General features: G+C 57.2%; 1 protein-coding gene across 3 annotated transcripts in view; it reads right to left on the bottom strand.

Annotated features, from left to right (window-relative positions):
• Nucleotides 1-18,323, bottom strand: part of PPP2R2C (protein phosphatase 2 regulatory subunit Bgamma) — a 138,169-nt gene that overhangs the window by 13,327 nt on the left and 106,519 nt on the right. For 2 of the 3 annotated variants that reach the window (XM_045528373.1, XM_045528375.1), the window contains exons 6-7: nt 11,514-11,678; nt 835-1,004 (exon numbers count right to left, since the gene is read on the bottom strand). In XM_045528373.1, coding sequence (XP_045384329.1) covers nt 835-1,004; nt 11,514-11,678 — 335 coding nt within the window. The remainder of the gene's footprint in view (nt 1-834; nt 1,005-11,513; nt 11,679-18,323) is intronic. The other variant, XM_045528374.1, reaches the window with a different exon arrangement.

The following is an 18,323-nucleotide window of genomic DNA, read 5'->3' on the forward strand; positions in this document are numbered from 1 at the left end:
GATGAGATGAACACTGAAATCAGGAGACTTGGGGTGGGGCAGACTGCCCTCCACCGTGTGGGTGGGCCTCCTCCGGTCAGTCCCAGGCCTGAGCAGATAAAGACTCACCTCCCTCCCTGGGGAGGGAGTGTGGCCAGTGGACGACGGCCTTCGGGCTCGGACTGGAACTCTCCCTGGTCACCAGGCTGCCCTGCAGATTTCGGACACACCACACCTCCACAACCATGGGAGCCAATTCCTTAAGATCACTCCCTCCCTCTCTCACCCCTCTTCCTCCATCCTGTTGGTTGTTTCCCTGAAGAGCCCAGCATGCAGGCAGTAAGGGATAAAGGGGACAGTGGAGTGCGGGAGGCCCTGGGGGAGGGACCACTGCTATCTATTGCAGGCAGGGTGGCTGGAGAAGGCCACGCCGCTCCCCGCAGGGGGCCTGACCCTGCTCTTCCCTCCCCAGCCCCAGCGCCCTCCTGGTGAGCCTTGCCTGATTCACAAGCTGCGCTGAGGGTCTAGACACGTAACAGGCTCCCAGTCCCCTCCGCACGCGCTGCTTGAGAGTGTCGCCCGGAAGGGCAATGCCTAACTCGCTCAATGGTGAGACCGGTGAGGCCACGCACACCGGCTCCTGGGGAGGGTGGCCGCCATTGCCTGCACCCACAGTCGGCACCGCCTGGTGCTCCTCTGTTCCCGCCTCCCTCCCCGCCCGTCGTCGCCTGGCTCCCTGCAAGGCTGGGCTGAGCCTCACTGTCTCCTACAGACGGGCGTGTGAAAGCCCCCTGCACGGGGCCTCAGCACAGGGAAGGGAGACCTGGTGGGGGGGTCTCCCACCGTGGCACCCACCTGGTAGGTCTCTAAGGGTCTCGCCTCCATGTTCAGGTCCCAGACCTTGACCGTGAGGTAATCCCGGGTGAGCATGTACCGGCCGCTGTGGCTGAACTTCACGTCCGACACGGAGGAGATGATTTCTGAGAAGAAGGAGCGGTTACTGGGGTCCTCGGGCTCTTCAAAGACTGCAGGACAGAGAAGCGATGACCGTCACTGGCTGCTCCCGCCCACGGGGTCGGGACAACAGACGCCCCTGTCCTGCAGCTGGGCTCACGCCGTCCGTTCTCACAGACGGCCCTGCTTCCGGCAGACCCGGAGGAAGCGTTCAGCAGGCACCAGGCCCACCCGGCCCTCCGAGGGGCAGAGCTGGCTCTGGGCAGGCTCCTCCGTGCCGACGACGTGACGGAGCGCGTTCGGGGTCCGTGCGGCGCCTCCCGTCATCAGCCCAGCTGACCCCCAGTGAGGACACCCCCGTTAGCCTCCCTGTCTGAGCGCAGGCAGCGGAAACCCTCGCCCAGCGTCAGGGTGTGGAGAGAGATTTGAAGCCAGGCCTGTACCCGACATGCTGCCCTGTGTACCTGCTGGTGACACTGGATGTCACACTGCAAAGGTCTCCTGGGGGGTCACCTTGGCCCCTAAAACATCTGAATTCTGATTGGTCAGCTCACACAAGACTGTTTTGCGCCCTGACAATTAAATTGGCATCGTTATTTATGCAAGTGTATATATCTGTAGTTTCTTTGTCAAGGCAAAAAAAGATCAATGACAATTCTTTTCTCTCAAATGCCTGGAATAAAGGGGAAAAGGAGTTTAGTACTTGATTTTTCCTTAAACTAACAGCAGTGAGATCCGCGTTGTCCGTGAATGAGCACGAGCTACAGACCTGGTATCTGGGGGAGAGTTTAAGGGAAGAGGGACCCGGGTGAGGGGTGAGATCTCGGCAGTGACGGGCGGCCCCACCCACACCTGCCCAGGTGAGAGGCCGACCCTCTCCGGCCTGAGCTGGCATTTCTGCCGCTAGGGGTCGGGACAGGAGCCGTGTCAGAACAGGCGCTGACTGTGGGGGTGGCCTTCCTGCACCCTGGCCTGCTCAGGGGTCTCTTCGGCCAGACTTCCCAAACCTCGAGGGCTTGTGGGGCGAGGTGGGTGGACGGGGACCAGGATCGCAGAGGCGCATCCGTCCTGCACTGGGTGTCACAGAGCAGAGTGGCTGGCAGAGTCTCCCTCCCGCCAGCCTGGAGGAGGAGGAGGACCCCTCGGGGTCAAAGGCCGAGAGGATAACCTAATCAGCAGCCGAAACAGAAACATGAAAGGGCACTGGCCCATTGTAGCCCAATTCTGGCTGCACTCGGGCACTTTTGATGGTTTTTAAGGACGAAAGGACCAGAACTACAAAAGATAAATGGAAAGAGATATTAGTAAGCCCGAAAAAGTTCTTATTTTTCTTTTTAAACATTTCTATGAAATTTTTGATACCGTACATTTTTTTCAAGACAGTGGGATCTAACATTCATATCAACCCCTGCCGCCCCCATACACACACAGCCTCCCCGGGGCACTAGTGAGTGGCAAGGGACGCTCTTCTAACTGACAAGTCGCTAAGGACATTTCGTGGTAATTACTGCCGCCAAGAGTTTAAAGAAACGTGTCTCAGCGCCCCTGCCACCTGTGACAGGCTCAACCCCACCTGTCTCCCCCTGCCTTAATTATTTAAAAGTGGGGGGGCTCTGAATCAGCAGAAATCCCGATCCTGTTTCCTTCTAATGCTTTTGCATAATTGAGGCTCTCATGGCTCAAGCTGGTTCCCTGACAACCACGTTCTCCTCCTCCCTGGGCGCCTCACGGTGGAGGGGACCGGGAGCCAGCCAAGGCGTGGGGTGGCTCTGAAGGTCTATGAGTCAAAGGAAACCAAAGGTGAGGCCTGACAGCTGGTGCCACCTTCCCTCCCGCCTCACGCACAGCTCCGGTGGCCTCCTTCTCCTGCTGGGCCCTCTGTCTCCCCAGTGCCCATGGGATCAAGGTTTAAGCTCCTACTTGTCGCTGACCAGCTCCTTCCTACCTGGGTCCCAACCAGCCTGCCGCTGGGGCCTCACATACACAACCTCCCCCTGCGGCCCACCCAATCCATCTCTGCCAGGGCCCCAGCGCCTCCACCAGGGTGAGCCCAGCCAGGCCCCCAGGGCACAGCATTCATCTAAGGCTCTCAGTGAGCACCTCCTGCAAGGTCGTGCCCTAGGCCTCTCACTCAGCTTCCCCTAGCCCCTGCCTCACCACAGCAGAGCAGAGTAGAGCAGAACATGCTGTGTGACCCCAGGAGAGCCCCTGAACCTCTCTGAGCCCAAGTTCCCTCATCTGGAGAGCAAAAATGATGGGACCTCCAGAGGTAACACCTGCAGACACCCAGCCCAGTGCGGGACTCGGAGTAGCTGCTCAACTAAACCTTGTAGGTATTTCTAGTTATTTTTTCATATCATTTTTTCTTCCTGAAGTTCCCTTTCCCATTTTTAGCCCATCTTCCCTACTAACTCCTATATATCCTTCAGAACCCCAACGCGCACACCCTGCTCTCTGTGCGTATCGCTCAGATGCTCTCCAGATAAATCAAATGTTCATGTTTGCTGCCTGCAAGCCCCTGGATGACCTCTTCTGCAGCACTGGCCGGGGGGCACCGTCACCCCATGGGGCCGTGAGCTTCCTTGGTCATTGGTCATCATAGCATCCCTGCAGATAGAACCTTCCGGTGCTGCCTGCTGTCCCCCCTCCATCCTTTCCTGACATCTTCTTCCCCAACCTGCTGTCACTTCACTTCAGTTTCCAGGCCCAGCGGTGAAGACTTTACCCGGCTGGAAGTGGTCCCCGAGTGCTCTGCCATGCTCTGCTCTGTCATTGTCAGCAAGGGGACAGTCTTTCCTCTGGGCGTGGGTGGGGAGGTGGGCCGGGTGAGGGGAGGTCAGGGTTAGATGGTGGAAAATGCACGGGTGTCGGCCACACCTCCAGGGACAGGTGTGCAGGTTGGTCAGACTTGGGGAGACACAGACAGTGGGGGGCCTGCAGGTCCACGGAGGTGGGGAACATGGGGGGTGGCGGCCTGGAGGAGTAGAGGGACAGATGGGGTCCTGCCTGGTTGCTGTTCCGGCTGCCCTGGCAACGGGTCCCTCCTCTGCTCTGGCATGACACAAGGACCTGCACGTGGGTGGAGCGAGCACATGAGCCCAGACAAGCCGTCTTCAGGGCTGAGTAGCAGGAGGAGGACACCAGGTGCCTCATCCACGCCAGGGGATGCCACTGTTGGGGGGGGCTTGCGTGGCCCCCTTCCCGCCCCTGAGGCTGTGCAGAGTTGGGAGGGGACCTGGAGTTCCCACAAGGCCACCAGTGGGCACAACAAATGCTCACCGATGAACAGTTGGTAACTATCCCTCGCTGCTCATACTGCCCTCTGCTGGGCACCGTGGGATGGTCCCCACTGGACAAAACAAAACCCAGCCCGGGCTGTGGCTTCCAGGCCCAGTATGCTCTGTCCCCCTGTGTCTCTGCACCCAAAAGCCTCCCCCACCGCCAATCCTGCCAGCTCCTCTCAGCCCCGCGGGGCACCCCCCATGCCCTGCTGCCCGGGCCCTTTGCCGACACCTGCGGAGCCAACTGCATCGGAGGGCTGTGGCCCCTTCACAGACACGCCCCCGACTCCCACTCCTGCTAGTTTACCAGTCCGCTTCCGGGTGCTTCCTCCCTGAGCCCACGGGGGCCGGAGCCTCGTCTCTGCAGAGCCCGAAGCCATCCCGATGCTCTCTCCTCACCTCCATCCAGTTTGGCCGAAAATCCCGTGGGCTCGACCTTCCGCGAGGACGTAGGACTCAGCCATCCGCACCTCCTGCACGTGCCCGCCGCTCCGCGCCAGCATCTCTCACCTGCGCTAACACGCTAACCCCCGGCGGGCCCCTCTTCCGCCCGGCCCTTTGCCATTTGGCACCGCAGGGACCCTGTTAAAACACCGCCAGGCCAGGTCTCCCCGCTCAGATCCCCCTGTGGTGCCTGTCACTTCCAGAGTAAACCCAAAGCTCTTGCCACGGCGATAACGCCTCCCGATGTGACCCCTTCTCCAGCCAGGCACCTCTCTGACCTCACCCCTCACCTCCCCCTTGCTTTGCTCCTGCCACACGGCCTCAGGATCCAGCCACAGGGCCTTTGCACTGGCTGTTCCCACTGCTGGGGACTTTGCCCTGGCTCTGCCCCCAGACAGCTGCAGGGTCTGGGCTGGGTCTGGTCTTTCTGCCACAGACCTATTGCCAGGGAGAGCCCTGGGAATTACCCCACACGGCCCCTTTGTGTGAGCCTGGCTCACCCCCAATTCCCAGAAGGGTTTTAGTTCTCAAGGCTTCTGTGAAGATTGAGAAAGAGTTCAGGCCCGTGGCATGAGACTGCGTGAGACTCTAACCTGGCTCCCCCTAGCCATGTGACCTTTAGCAAATGTCTTAGCCTCTCTGTGCCTCAACATGGTAGACAATAATGACCCCTAAAGGTGTCTCCATCCTACTCCCTGGCACCTGTGCATGTGTCACCTCACGTGGCAAAAGGGACTTTCAGCTGAGATTAAGCTAAGGACCTGGCAATGGGAAGGTGACCCTGGATCCTGTGGGTGGGCTGGTGTAACGGCAGGGTGGGTCCTCTCGAAAAGAAAGAAGAGAGACGAGGGCAGGAGAGAGCGGCTGGGGAGCAGAGGTGGCGCGGCACGCCCGCACCATCAGCAAGGAGCCGGGCGCCTCTCGGGCTGGAAGAGGTGAGGAAACAGTCTCCCCTGTGGCCTCCAGCCGGAACCGGCCCTGCCTACACCTCAATCCTGCACTTCTGGGCTCCAGAATTATGCTGTGATAATTTGTGTTGTTTTAAGCCACTGAGCTTGTGGCAATTTGTTACAGCAGCAATGGGAAGTGGACATAGAGTTGACTCTAGAACAACATGGGTTTGATCTGCAAGGGTCCACTCACGTGCAATTTTTTTTCAATGAAAATATTGGAAAATTTTTTTGAGATTTGCCACAATTGGAAAAAATTCTCAGACTAACCACAAAGCCCAGAAATATCAAAAAAAGAAAATTAAAAAGCTAAGTATGCCATAGATGCCACTATGCTAAGATACCTCTATATAAGTAGATACTAGTCTGTTAATGTGTTAATTGACTGTTTACGTTATCAGCGAGGATTCTGGCAATAGTAGTCTATTAGTAGTCAACTTTTGGAGGAGTCAAAAGTTACATGTGTGGCTCAGGCCTGTAATCCTAGCACTTTTGGAGGCTGAGGCGGGAGGATCGTTTGAGGCCAGGCCAGGAGTTCGAGATGGGCCTGGGCAATACTGGGACCTCGTCTCTACCAAAAAAAAAAAAAAGTCACGCATGGATTTTCAACTGCCTGGGAAGGCTGGATCCCCTAAGCCCCTCATTGTTCAAGGGTCAACTGAACTCAGTTTCCTCATCCGTACAATAAATAATGTAGCACCTCCATCACGGGGCAGCTCTGTGGACTTAATCAGACGTACACTCAGAGTGGCACATGCACATACTAAGTGCTCAGTGAATGAGCTATGGCTGTCATTCCTCCCAGTACCAGCCCAGCACATGGCCGGGGTCCCACAAAGGGTCTCGTGGTCATAACCCCCTAGTCTAAGCAACCTCTGTGCTCCAGGCACAGCCTGTCCTTTCAGCAGACTCTGTGCTGTCAAAAGCAGAAAGAACTGTCTATTTTGAGAACTCATGTATGATCGTTTCCATGGTTACCCTGTCACGATGCCAAGCAGACAAAAGACCTGGATTTCTGGTGTTTCAGAGAGCGGCGGAAAGCTGTGGCAGAAGCAGAGAGGCCTGTGTGCCCCGCTCGCCGTGACGGGGCGAGGTCCGGGGAAGCCGCCTCACTCCTCAGACCCTCAGTCTCCTCATCTGTCCAGCGGCAGAAACGAACGTTCCCTTGTGACAGGGACGCTCGTCACTCAGTCACGGTTTTATTCTGTGAGGAAAACGATGCCGTGAACACTCAGCCCTGGGGTGTCACTATGAGCCGCTCCCTGAGCTTTGAGCAGTAACTGGACAAACAGATGAAAGTGGGCAAGAACTAACCCCAATCTCCATGTCTCTTTAACAGAATTTAGCTTGAGTGACAACCATGTGTTCAGGTTAAAAACAGCCACCTGCCGGCTGGGCTTCCTGGATTCCTCCTGGGGACCAAGAACAAACAAAGTCTGGACAAAGCACGCGGGACAGAAACCTCAACTACTCATGGCCTATCTGGGGCTAATGAAAACGAGAAAAAAATAGATGCTGTAAAGGCTTGTTAAAAGCCAGGTAAACAGTCTTTTTACTGACATTAAAGAGAAAGTTTGTATACAGAATATTGAATTTGAGAATGAAAAAAATTCTAGAAAAATTTAAAATACAAAATTAACTTCAATAGAAAACCTGCATAAACTCTTACTCAAAAAAGAAATTAAACTGGCTGCTTAAAAAATTTCTTGCTGAATAGATTTACACATGCGTTTTACTAACAGTTCAAGAAGCAGGCATATTACCCTCACAGTTCCAGAAAAGAAAGAAATCTGCCCAGCTCACTTTAGGAGAGTTGAATAACCTTAAAATTGGGCAAAGAGAATACAGGAAAAGAAAATTAAAGGCCAATTTCACCTATGAACACGTGCGTGCAAAGCTCCCATAAAACCCTCGCAAACCACAGGCAGCGCAGCCGTGTCTGCAGAGGGACGGCCGGCCCGGCGGCCAAAGCTCCCAGGCGAGTCCCCAGGCAGCCAGCAAACGGGCCCTTGGGAAGTTTTCAGCAAGGGACCTGACCCCAAGGTCACCCAGGCACAGTCAAAAGCCCAGGGAGGCCCTGAAGACCCCGTATCCGTCCCTCACACCCCGGACCTGCAACAGCTCTGGAAGCTCCGTGCACTCTGGGGAGAGTGGATCCTTCCAAGGCCCTAAAGTTAACGTTCACTGCAGCTGTGGGAGCTGGGGGCACAGAATGAAAACTGAGTCATCGACAAGTCATATTTCTCGCACCCTTGAGTTCGTGGGCTGATTCGCATGTGGCTCGTGCACCACCAGGAGCGTGAATTTACGTGGCCACGATCTGTGCCGGACTGAGGAAGTGTGCAAGGTCCTCCAGACGGCCGCCTGGGTGGGTGGCTGGAGCTGGGATGACAGTGCTGCCGGAGCCCAGGGGGGCGCTGACGTCCCCCTCCAGCGCCCAGGAAGGTCATTCAGACATCCGTGGGACACAGACCGTCTGTCCTGCGCGGGAGTCCCTGCACGCACCCTTCCCGAGCACACACGTGTTCTCTGGCTCAGCGTGTAAACCCATTATTAAAATACAAATACACAGAAAAACGTAAAGGAAATATCAACCCCTTTCTCACAGTTCACCACGCAGGGACATGTTGGCTTATTTCTTTTCCAGAGTTTTCTCTGCTTCCATTTTTTGGGAGTCATTGCCTTGGTTTTTGTCCACACCAAATCTTTTAACATGTTATTAAAAAAATCTTCTAAGACAATGTTTGAAATGATGGAACAATATTCCATTATATGAGTGTTATCAATGTTGACTTACCGTTTTCTCTCTTACACGTGTAGGATGTCACTAACCTTCCACCGCTGCAAAGAAGGATGTGCCAGGAAGCCGCATCTTCCCTCCCTGGGGCTGGGGCTCAGATAGGGTCAGGGCTGGGCCTGGGAGCGGGACCCAGCCTCTCCTCTCTTCTCCTCTCTTAATCCGCGCCATTCTGACCCAGAGCTCAACATGGCACAGCCTGGGGCACGCATGGCCTCAGTCAACAGGCAGTGGGCGTAAGGTGGTAGGGGCAGTGCCCCGTGGTGGGCAGAATAACAGCCCCTAGCAATGGCCACACCCTAATCCCCGGAACCCATGAATATGCTGTTACATGGCAAGGGCAGATTAAGGTCAGAGATGGAATTAAGGGTGCAGTTCAGCTGACCGTGAGATGCGGAAATCACCCTAGGTTATCCCTGTGGGTCCAACATGGTCACAAGGGACTTTGCATCAATGGAAGAGGGAGGCAGGAGGGTCAGAGTCGTGAGAAAGGCTTGACCCACTGCTGCTGACTTCCACTTCCGGGCATTGGGGGGCATGAGCCAAGGAACGCAGATGCCTCTAGCAGCCGAAGAGGCAGGGAGACAGGAGCCCTGCAGCCTCCAGAGGGAGCGCGGCCCTACAGACCCACGCTGGCCCTCTGACTGCAAGAGAACAAGCTTGCGTCGTTTAAGCACTGAATGCATGGTCATTTGTTGTGGCAACCACAGGACACGGATCCAGCCCTGGGCTGTGGCTGTGGGGACAGCCCCGCCCACCCTGACCCTGGGCGTCTCAGCCGTGGCACCTGGGCCTCCCATCCATCCATACGCCGATAACTCCCTCACCTTAGGTGCCCGTCAGCCCTGGGCCAGACTCCAGACCCCAAGTCTGCCCACCTGACCACTCCTTGGAGCCCAGCAGGGACCCAAAGCTGGCCTCTGGCCCACCCCGCTCCCAGCTGTCCCAGGCCATGGCCCCATTCTCCAAACCAAACCACAGAGTCAGCGCACAGCCACACGCCACTGGGCAAGCGCGACCCTCAAGGAACGTCTGGGCGCAGCCAGGAGGCCCTGCCCCACCTCCTGTCCCTCCCAGGTCACCATCACCCCTTGAGGGCACCCCTGCAGGAGACCTCCGACCCCTCCCTCGGGGATGCCCCTGAGCATCCTCTGCCCTTCCAAGTCCCCACCCCTCACGTCCCACCTTGCAACGTCCTCCGAGGTCCTCGGCTCACTCAGAAAAACTCGGTCCTTCCCTGGACCTCCGGGCGGTGTCCTATGTCATCCACCTCGTCCCACTGACTTGGCTCCTGCCTTTCCACCCACTTCTGGCCACACAGAGCCTTTGCCCCTGCAGTACCCTCCTTCTAGAACATTCTTCCGAGAGGTTGGCATGTCTCACCCCCTCAGGGCATCTGTTCCACAGGGATCTCTTCAGTGACCCTCCCTCACACCCTCTACCCCTATACCGGTTTTGTGGGTGCTGTTGACATCACATCACCTAGTTACGTGTCCATTGTCTGTCCCTCACAGACATCAGCTCCTTAAGGGAGGGCCTCTGCCTATGGGTCCCCTGCTGTCCCCACACTGGGAACAGACGCTCACTGAATGCCTGGAGAGCTGAGTGTGACATGCGGAGCATGGGCAGCCCTGGAGAAGATGAGGGGTGGGATGTGGGGCCAGGGCTTGGCCAAGGAAGGAGAAGGAGCTAGAGGCTTTGGAGGGCCCGGGCCTGTGTCCTGGGGGCTGGTGTAGCACCCTATCTCTGGCTGCCCAGCGAAACCGGGCTGCCCAGGGGAAGAGTGTGGCCCTGTTACTCCCAACCAGCCCTCTGCCACCTGCACCCAGACTTTTTTTTTTTTTTTTTTTTGAGACAGGGTCTCGCTCTGTTACCCAGGCTGGAGTGCAGTGCTGTGATCACAGCTCACCGCAGCCTTGAACTCGTGGGCTCAAGCGATCCTCCTGCCTCAGCCTCCTGAGTAGCTGGGATTCCTGGCCAATGTTTTGTAGAGACAGGGCCTCACTATTCCTGGGCTGGATTTGAAATCCTGGCCTCAAGCGATTCTTCCACCTCAGCCTCCTGAAGTGCTGGGATTACAGGCGTGAAGCACCCCCCCTGACCCCCAGGCTTTAATAAAGCCCCTCCAGGGGCCGCTGGATCTCTCATACACTGTTGTAGGCACTGGGGACAGACAGAGAGGGGACCCAGACAAAGTCCCTGCCCTCCGGCTGGGGGACTCTCCTGGGCCCCTGCTACCCCTGCAGGGTGGTCGGGGAAGGACGACACCACGGTCTGATCTTGTGCCTTCAGGCCCTCTGGGGACCACGTGGCAGTGTGCAGCTGGCAGCCCCAGCCCAGCACCAAGCAGCCCAGCCCTGCCACTATTCAGTTTGGGTGACCCTGGGCCAACCCCTGGAGCCTCGGTTTCCTTTTCTGTACAGCAACTCCCTTGGAGTGTGTGTGATTACATGAGAGAAGCGAGTAAAGGGCTTGGCTGCGCAGGGCTCAGAGTGGTTGCGTAACGTGGGCTGTCGTGCCGGTGATGTTGTGTTAGAATGTGTCCCTGGACCTTGTTCAGCCCCAGACCTCCCCAGACAGCCCCATGAGGAGCCCTCATGGCAGGCCCTATGGTGGGCTGTAGGACGAGGAGGTGACATGTTACAGACCCTGCCGCCAGGAAGCTCACAGATGCTGGGGGAGGTAGGGCAGCCCATGGGAAGTTCCACACGGTGTGGCCAGTTCTGTGAGAAACGGAAGCGTTAGGGGCCATGGGGGTACACAGGAGGGCCTGACTCAACTGGGAGTCAGAGAAGGCTTCCTGGAGGAGGTGACACCTAAGTCTGGTGCCTCTTTAGCTTCCAGGTCCCCTGACCCTCACCCTAGTAGCCCGACCCTTGGAGGCTGCACAGTTCCTAGCTGTGCAGGGGCTCTGGGGGGACAGCAGGTGGCAAGACCAAGACCAGGCTCCCCGACCAGCCAGCGCCAAAGAAGCATGGCACCCACCCACCTTGGCCAGTCTAGGACACGCTGGCCCACGCCTGCCACCCCTGCCGCTCCAGCACAAGATGGGGCACCTCCCCACCCCCCCGCCCGCCTGCCACACAGTCCCGGGGTGCGGGCACTTACGCTTGGAGTGTTTGTCGCACAGGGCAGCCGCCCGCATGTCGCAGAGCCGCAGAGAGCCCTTGCTGCTGCTGTAGACGAAGAGGTTGCAGTGGTGCGGGTGGAACTCAGACGCCGTGATCACCTCCGTGAGGTCCTCCATGTTGGCCGGCTTGATGTCCACGATGTCTGGGGCGGCGCGGTCAAGGAAGGGGCGGGAGGGGCACCCTTGCCGCTCCGCCTCCCCGGGGGCTCTCCAACACCTCTCCCAGGCAAAGCCGTCTACCCTGATGTGCGAACCACCGCTCTGCTCCCAGGACCCCCAAACACCCCAGCCCAGAAAGTCTGGGCAGAGGTTCTGCATTTCTGGGTCAGCCCACGCTGGGCTCTGACCTGTGCCTTCCTGGGAACTGGCATACAGGGCTCTGGGATGCAGCTCGGTCCTCCCTGCTGGGCTGGCAGTGTAGACAGAAGGGGCTTCTGTCTGCTGCTGTGACAAGTGGAAACCCCGGGCCTGAGGGCAGGGCAGACAGCACGAAAGGCAGAGTGGAGAGACTACCTGGTGTTATCTTCTGAATCCTGGACCAAGCTGAACCTGAAGCCACCCTCCCAGACTGTTAAATATGAGAGCCAATAAATTTCCAGCCTTTGTTTAGCATCAAGAATTTTATAGCCTGCAAAGAAAGCGTCCCTGACAGATACACTGGACCACAGAAAGGGTAAGCAGCTTGTCCAGGTAACCCCGTAGTGGGCGGTCAAGCTAGATCCAGCCTCACAACCTCCCAGGCTCCAAAGTCTGTCCTGTCCCTGCTGCCCAGCAGCAAACCAGAGCCCTTGGCGCAGGCAAGGGCTGCAGACCAGCCCCGTCCGGCTTCCCAGCTCCAGGTCCTACGTGCCAGTCACCCGGCCTGGGAGGCTCTGACAATGACAACCTCGGTCTCCGGTCCCCTCAGCCCTGCACAGGGCTTTGCATGGCCCGTTCCCTCTGACTTCACATGCATGCGAGCCCTGGAGTCCTGGGTCTGGGGTTTGAATCCCAGCACGGCCACCTCCTGGCAGTGTGGTCCTGCACAAGTGCCCCAGCCCTCCGGGACTCACTTCCTCATCTGCAAAATGGACTGACAGTTCTAACCTCCTAGTTTTCTTGTAAAGATTAACAGAGGCAAAGCCCAACGTCCTGACTCGTTGCAAAGTGTAATGAGTCACCATTATTATTATTATTTTTATTATCTGGAAAATACTGATTGAAACTGAGACACATCTGCTGTGGGCCCACGGCCCTCCCCTACCTCCAGCCCGCGCTGTTTCCTCTCTCAGTAAGAAAGTGCTGCTTCCTGACCCCTGTAAACACAGAGTTTGTGAGACCCCGGCACGGAGCGTGGCGCGGTCAGACGCACCAAGGAGGTCTCTGCTCACACGCAAATCTTGCCTGCTGGAAGCGTCATTAACCAGCAACGGAGTCACATAAAAACACAAAGGCAGGGAAATGGGCTAAGTCATCAATGCCTGGTTGGCTTCCCAGGAAACTACGGTTTTCTGGCGTGAAAAGAAGCAGAGATTAAATAATGAAAAATGATACTAAAGGTTAAGCTCGAAAAAGTGGCAGACTCCTGCCAATCTCCTCAACGCCGGCCTGGTGACCCATCCTTCAGGGCTAGCGTGCTGCAGACGACTTTCCGCGACACTCTGCCGCTTGGGAATGGCTCCACTTCCTGGCTGAACGTCACTGAAACGGTGTCTGGAGGAAAACTGCGGCTGTGTATGACATGTCACGCACAGGAGCGCGGGCGCACCCGTTTGACGTTCTGCGCCGAAGGGTCCGGGCAGGCAGGGACTAAACCGTCTCTGCGAGCTCGAGTGGCAAACAAAAGCCAAGGAGGCTGTGGTGGAAACTGAAGTGCCCCGGGGAATGCAGGTCCCACGGGACTGCTGCCTGTGTCATTGTTAGGACACTGTTCCTGCTGTATTTCCTAGTGTCATAACTCCTTGGGGAGGGCAGGATGCAAGGGGACAAGCGGAAATGCCGGCATCTCGGGAGTTCTCTGAACATGCCGCCCTTCAGGACCCAGAGCAGCCAGACGATGTGTTGCTTTTGCCAGTGAATGGACAAGCGATGTTTGTCGGCTCCAAGACGAAACTCGGAGAGCTAGCATGTGGTTTGCCACGACACTTTTCCCTCTGCGGCAAGACTGCACCAAAGCCGACCTTGGAGGACACGCTCGTGGCATGAGTGGGAAATACAGCTGGGCTGTTTGAGGCCTCGGAGACTCTGGGGTTGGTTGTTACTGCAGCACAACCCAACCCTCCTGACTGGCTCAGCGTCCACACAAACACTGGCCCTTCCCACCTCGGGCTGCTCTGTAACTTTTAAAAGTATACAGAGAAGCCTTCTCTGGCAAACACACCTGACATGGCAACCCAGGCTGGCTGTGGGACAAGGACAAGAGATCCAGGACCCAGGTGCAGGCTGGGAAGAGAGAGTCCCCAAAGGTAAAGGGGTCAAGGGCCTGGTGTATGGTTTGTGGGGAGAGAGTCCCCCAAACCGGGGTCCTGCCAACAGCCCAGGCCCATGGTTCTTACAGCCTCGGCATCCTCAGGAAATGTCTCTTACTGTTTCAAACAACGGACTTTGGACACAGAGGCTGCTGGGAAAACAGTAATGTCAAGCACAGGTTTGTACCCGCCTTACCCTGGGAGAGGAAGACAGTCATGGTCATGACCAACTCGGCAGGGTGCCCACTGGGCGGGAGCTCCCTGGGGCCTGGCAGGCAGTCTGCTCCTCTGAATCCCAGGCCCAGGGCCCTGCCAGCCACCTTGGGGCAGCACAGCGTCCCTCAGGGCATGGGCTTCTGACTGGGCCTGTGGTCCCTCGGTCCCTGGGATGGCCTCCGCAAGACGTCTGGCTCAGTTGGCCTCAGGACCTACCCGGGCCTGCTGCCTGGCTCTTGGCTGGAGCCATGGGGTGTGCTAAAGGGACTACTGAGTGGTCTGTCCCTGTTGAATTTCTCTCCCTCGGTAATAAAACAGGGGCCTGAAGATGGATTCCTGGTGAGGGAAGTAGCTGTGGAGAAACCCTCCCTAGCACAATAATTATGCCCCAAACTCAGATCCTGCAAAGTCCTTGACTCACACCGTGTGGCCACGCACGTGTGGATTTGAGACTTTTGGTCTAACAGTGACCACGCGCAGTGGCTTTAGCTTTGGTGGGTCCAGCACCAGGGGCCGAAGCTGGGGACCCTGGGCTGGGTGTCGGGCCTGCTCTCTCTGGAGTGCACTGTGCCACCTGTGAGCACCCTTTCCTTGCTGCAGGCCTCAGTTTCCCTATTTGCAAAGCAAGGGGATGGCGTGATCCCAGAGCGCCCTTTCCTTTCAAGGACTGACCCCCAGCGGCCTCCTCTGTTTCATAATCACCACATAAATCCCACTCGTAACACTGTGCTTTACAAGGTTCATTTCTGGACCGGCCCCCCTTGGGAACAAGCATAATTAGACTCAGTTAGGAGTCCCCTCCCTGGCACAGCTGGCTGAATTACTCATATTCTGGTTTTCTTTCTAATTCTACTCCACTGTCTGACAGGCTTTTATTTACCTTTCAATTGCACTTGGGCAGCTAAGAATCATTTCCCTGCAGAAAAGCTTGTCAGACACAGGTAGGCATGCAGGAAAGAGGTCACATGGAGAGGACGTAAGGGAGAAGGGACATCACTCTCAATCCCAGACGCCTCAGCTGAGCACAAGTTATTCTTCTCCAGGGGCTCCCAAAAGACACGTCCATAATGTCCTAACCTCAGAGACTACGAATATGACCTTAGTTGGGAAAAGAGTCTTTCCAGGTTTGGTCAAGGACTTTGAGATGGCCCTAAATCCAATGGCAAGTGTCTCTGTGAGAGACAGAAGAGGAGAAACACAGACACCAGAGGAGGAGGCCATGTGAACACGGGGGCAGAGACTGGAGAGATGTGGCCACAAGCCCAGGACGCCCAGAGCCACCAGGAGCCGGAGGAGACCAGGATCCTCTCCCAGAACCTTCAGAGAGAGCACGGCCCTGCTGGCACCTCGACTTGGAATTTCTGGCCTCCGGGACTGTGAGAGAATAATTTTCTGTTGTTTGGAGCCACCGAGTTTGTGGCAATTTGTTCCCAGGTGGGAGCTGGGAAACGACAACAGGGACATAACGCTAGTATCACGGATGTCTTTATATCCACCCAGCCTGGGCTTTTCCCTACCGTTCCCTGTTTTAGCCGCCCCAGCCCTGAGCACCAGCAATCAAGATGGCTTCCTGGTCCTTCCTCCGTCCCCTCCTTAACGAGTGTGAGAGTGCTGGGGGCACCCCCACCTAAAGACCCTCCTGCTGTGCCCTCAGCCCCGGCCATCATCACCTCTGTCCCCACGGGGGTCCGCGTCCAAGCTCAGCTGGAGAGAACTTCCTCCCACAGCTGCTGGACTTCCCACTGCCCGGCACGCCCACCCTGCCCGGCTTCCCCCGTCGCGCTGGGCCACGTCTGCCTCCCACCTCCAGCCACGTCCAGCAGTCTGAAGTCTCCAGAGCATCCCGAGGTCGCGGTGGCCTCTGCCCGAACACCAGGGTGAGCTTTACCCACCTGCTCCCCCACGCAGAGCTCGCCCCCTGTGTGTCACCGTGCTGTGTACGTGCCCAGCTCTCCCTCTTGACGGGTGGCACCAAGGCAGGGGTCCCCCACCGCCCCCCCCCCACACGGCCTGCCCAGCGCTGGCGCTCGGGGCACCTGTGCTGCGAGACTGATTCGAGAATGAATGTCAGATGAGGAGGTGACTCAATCTTCCCTGGGGCACAGGCCTTCCAATTTAGCAATCCTGCTCACAGGCATTCCCGCACCCCCAGCTGGCCAGGCGGTGCCACCCTTAGCTTTGCTCAGGGGAGGAGACAGGCTCGGGTTCCCACAGCTGGCGAGCAGCAGAGCTGACATGGAACCAGCCTGCACGGCCACAAACCCAGCTTGGGCTCCTCCTCACACAGCCCCCAGGGCCAGGTCCCTCTGCCCCTTGGAGGGACCGACGCAGTATCCCATCGCTCCAGGGCGTGACAGGCGCCATCCTACCGCAGGGCCTTTGCACTCACGTCCTTCATATCTCTGTCCGCACGCTCCTTCATGACGCGGCCTTCTCCTCTAAACTGCCCCTGCCCCCAAAATAAACCTATTTATTTTATCTTGCTTAGCATATATGTTTTTTGCTTTATATTTCTGTAAGCGTTAATCATGGCTTGTCACATTATTGGCTTATCTGTTACTGCCACCTCTCCAGTGAGGGCAGGGACTGTCTATCTGGATCCCTGCTGTACCTTCAGTGCCTAGCACACAGTAGGTGCTTAGTAAAGAGTTGCTGGCTGAATGAATCAGTTGTGGGCCCATCGTGGGCCCCTCTGACCAGGAGCCAGGGAGCAGACGTGCAAACCCGTCTCAAGCTGGGGGACCCTTGAAGTGGAGAAGCAGGGTTGAGGCCAGGGCACGAAGGGGCTTCCTTTTAGGAAGGGACTGTCACTAACACGGGCCACTGGCAGGGGCTGTCCCCCTGCAGCCATGTGAATGCAGAGCACGGCCGACTAGGAAGCACACGGCTCCTCCAGCGACTGGAAGTTCATCAGGAAGGACCGATTCCCACACCCCTTCCTCTGGCCCCACTGGACTCTGCTCCCAAGCCTGTCAGCACCATCTTCTCAGGCTGCACGTGCTGGCCGCCGGTCTGGGTCGTGCTCCTGTTTATATCCCCAAAGCCCAGCCAAGTGCCTGGTACCCGCCTGCAGCTAGCATGCCCAGCAGGCTGCCTGTGCACCGCTGCCACGAATCTGTGGCTCGTTCAATCCCCCACCCCCCGTGGATTGAGATGCACCCCTTCTGACCCCTTCTGCAGATGGGGAAATGGAGGCTCAGGGCTGAGCAGAGAAGGGGCCAGACCAGGATTGGACGTCAGCTGGGCTCCAGAGTGCGCAATACGCCCTCCGTGACACAGGAGCGTGATCCCTGACCACTGAAGACCTGGGGTGAATCCAGGCGCTGCCTCCTGTTAGCTGTGTATCCTTGGGCAAGTTTCTGAACCTCTCTGGGCCTCAGTTTCCCCAGCTTCAGGATGGCATTGTATTCTCTACCTCCTAGGGTTGTAAGGATTAAGGTAGTTCATGTGACATGCTGGGAACAGGGCCTGGCACAGAGCAGGTGCTTTGCAAATGAACACCTGCCTGACACAGGCACACGCTGACTGCTGCCAAAGAGCCTGACTCCAGCCCCAAGTCTGCCTTTGATCTGCTGTGGAGCCTCGGGCCAATGACTCGGCCTCTCTGGACTCTGTGTCACTTGCAGCTCGGGGAGCAGGAAAGGAAAGTCGCAGCTGTCGGCATGAGATGGGAACAGCGGGGCAGTGGGCCGGGAAGGGCTACTAGCTTGCCGGAGGGCCCAGGGGCCTGGGGACCTGGGGTACCTCTGGTTGCTGGCAGCTGTCTGGATCCAGCTCCCGTGTCTTACAGTGAAACCCCTTTTCCTCCCAGTGGCCGACAGTGCACACTCACCGGTGTTGCCTCTCAACCAGTGGTTGGCAAATGTTTCTGTAGAGGGCCAGAAAGTAAACAGTTTAAGCTTGGCCAGACGCAATGTCTCTATTGCAACTGTAACTACCTCACTCTGCTCTTGGAGTACAACACAGCCACAGGCAATATGTAAACAGAGGACACGGCTGTATGCCAAGAAGACTTCATAAGCAGGTGGATTTGCCCCCACGCTGGGGCCAAACTTTTGCCAGGCCAGGTCTGGAGCAGAGACTGCAATTTGCTTCTGGACCCACAGCCCCCCTGCACCACGTGCA

The sequence above is a fragment of the Lemur catta genome, chromosome 17 (genome assembly GCF_020740605.2).
Source record: "Lemur catta isolate mLemCat1 chromosome 17, mLemCat1.pri, whole genome shotgun sequence".
Classification (NCBI taxonomy): Eukaryota; Metazoa; Chordata; class Mammalia; order Primates; family Lemuridae; genus Lemur; species Lemur catta.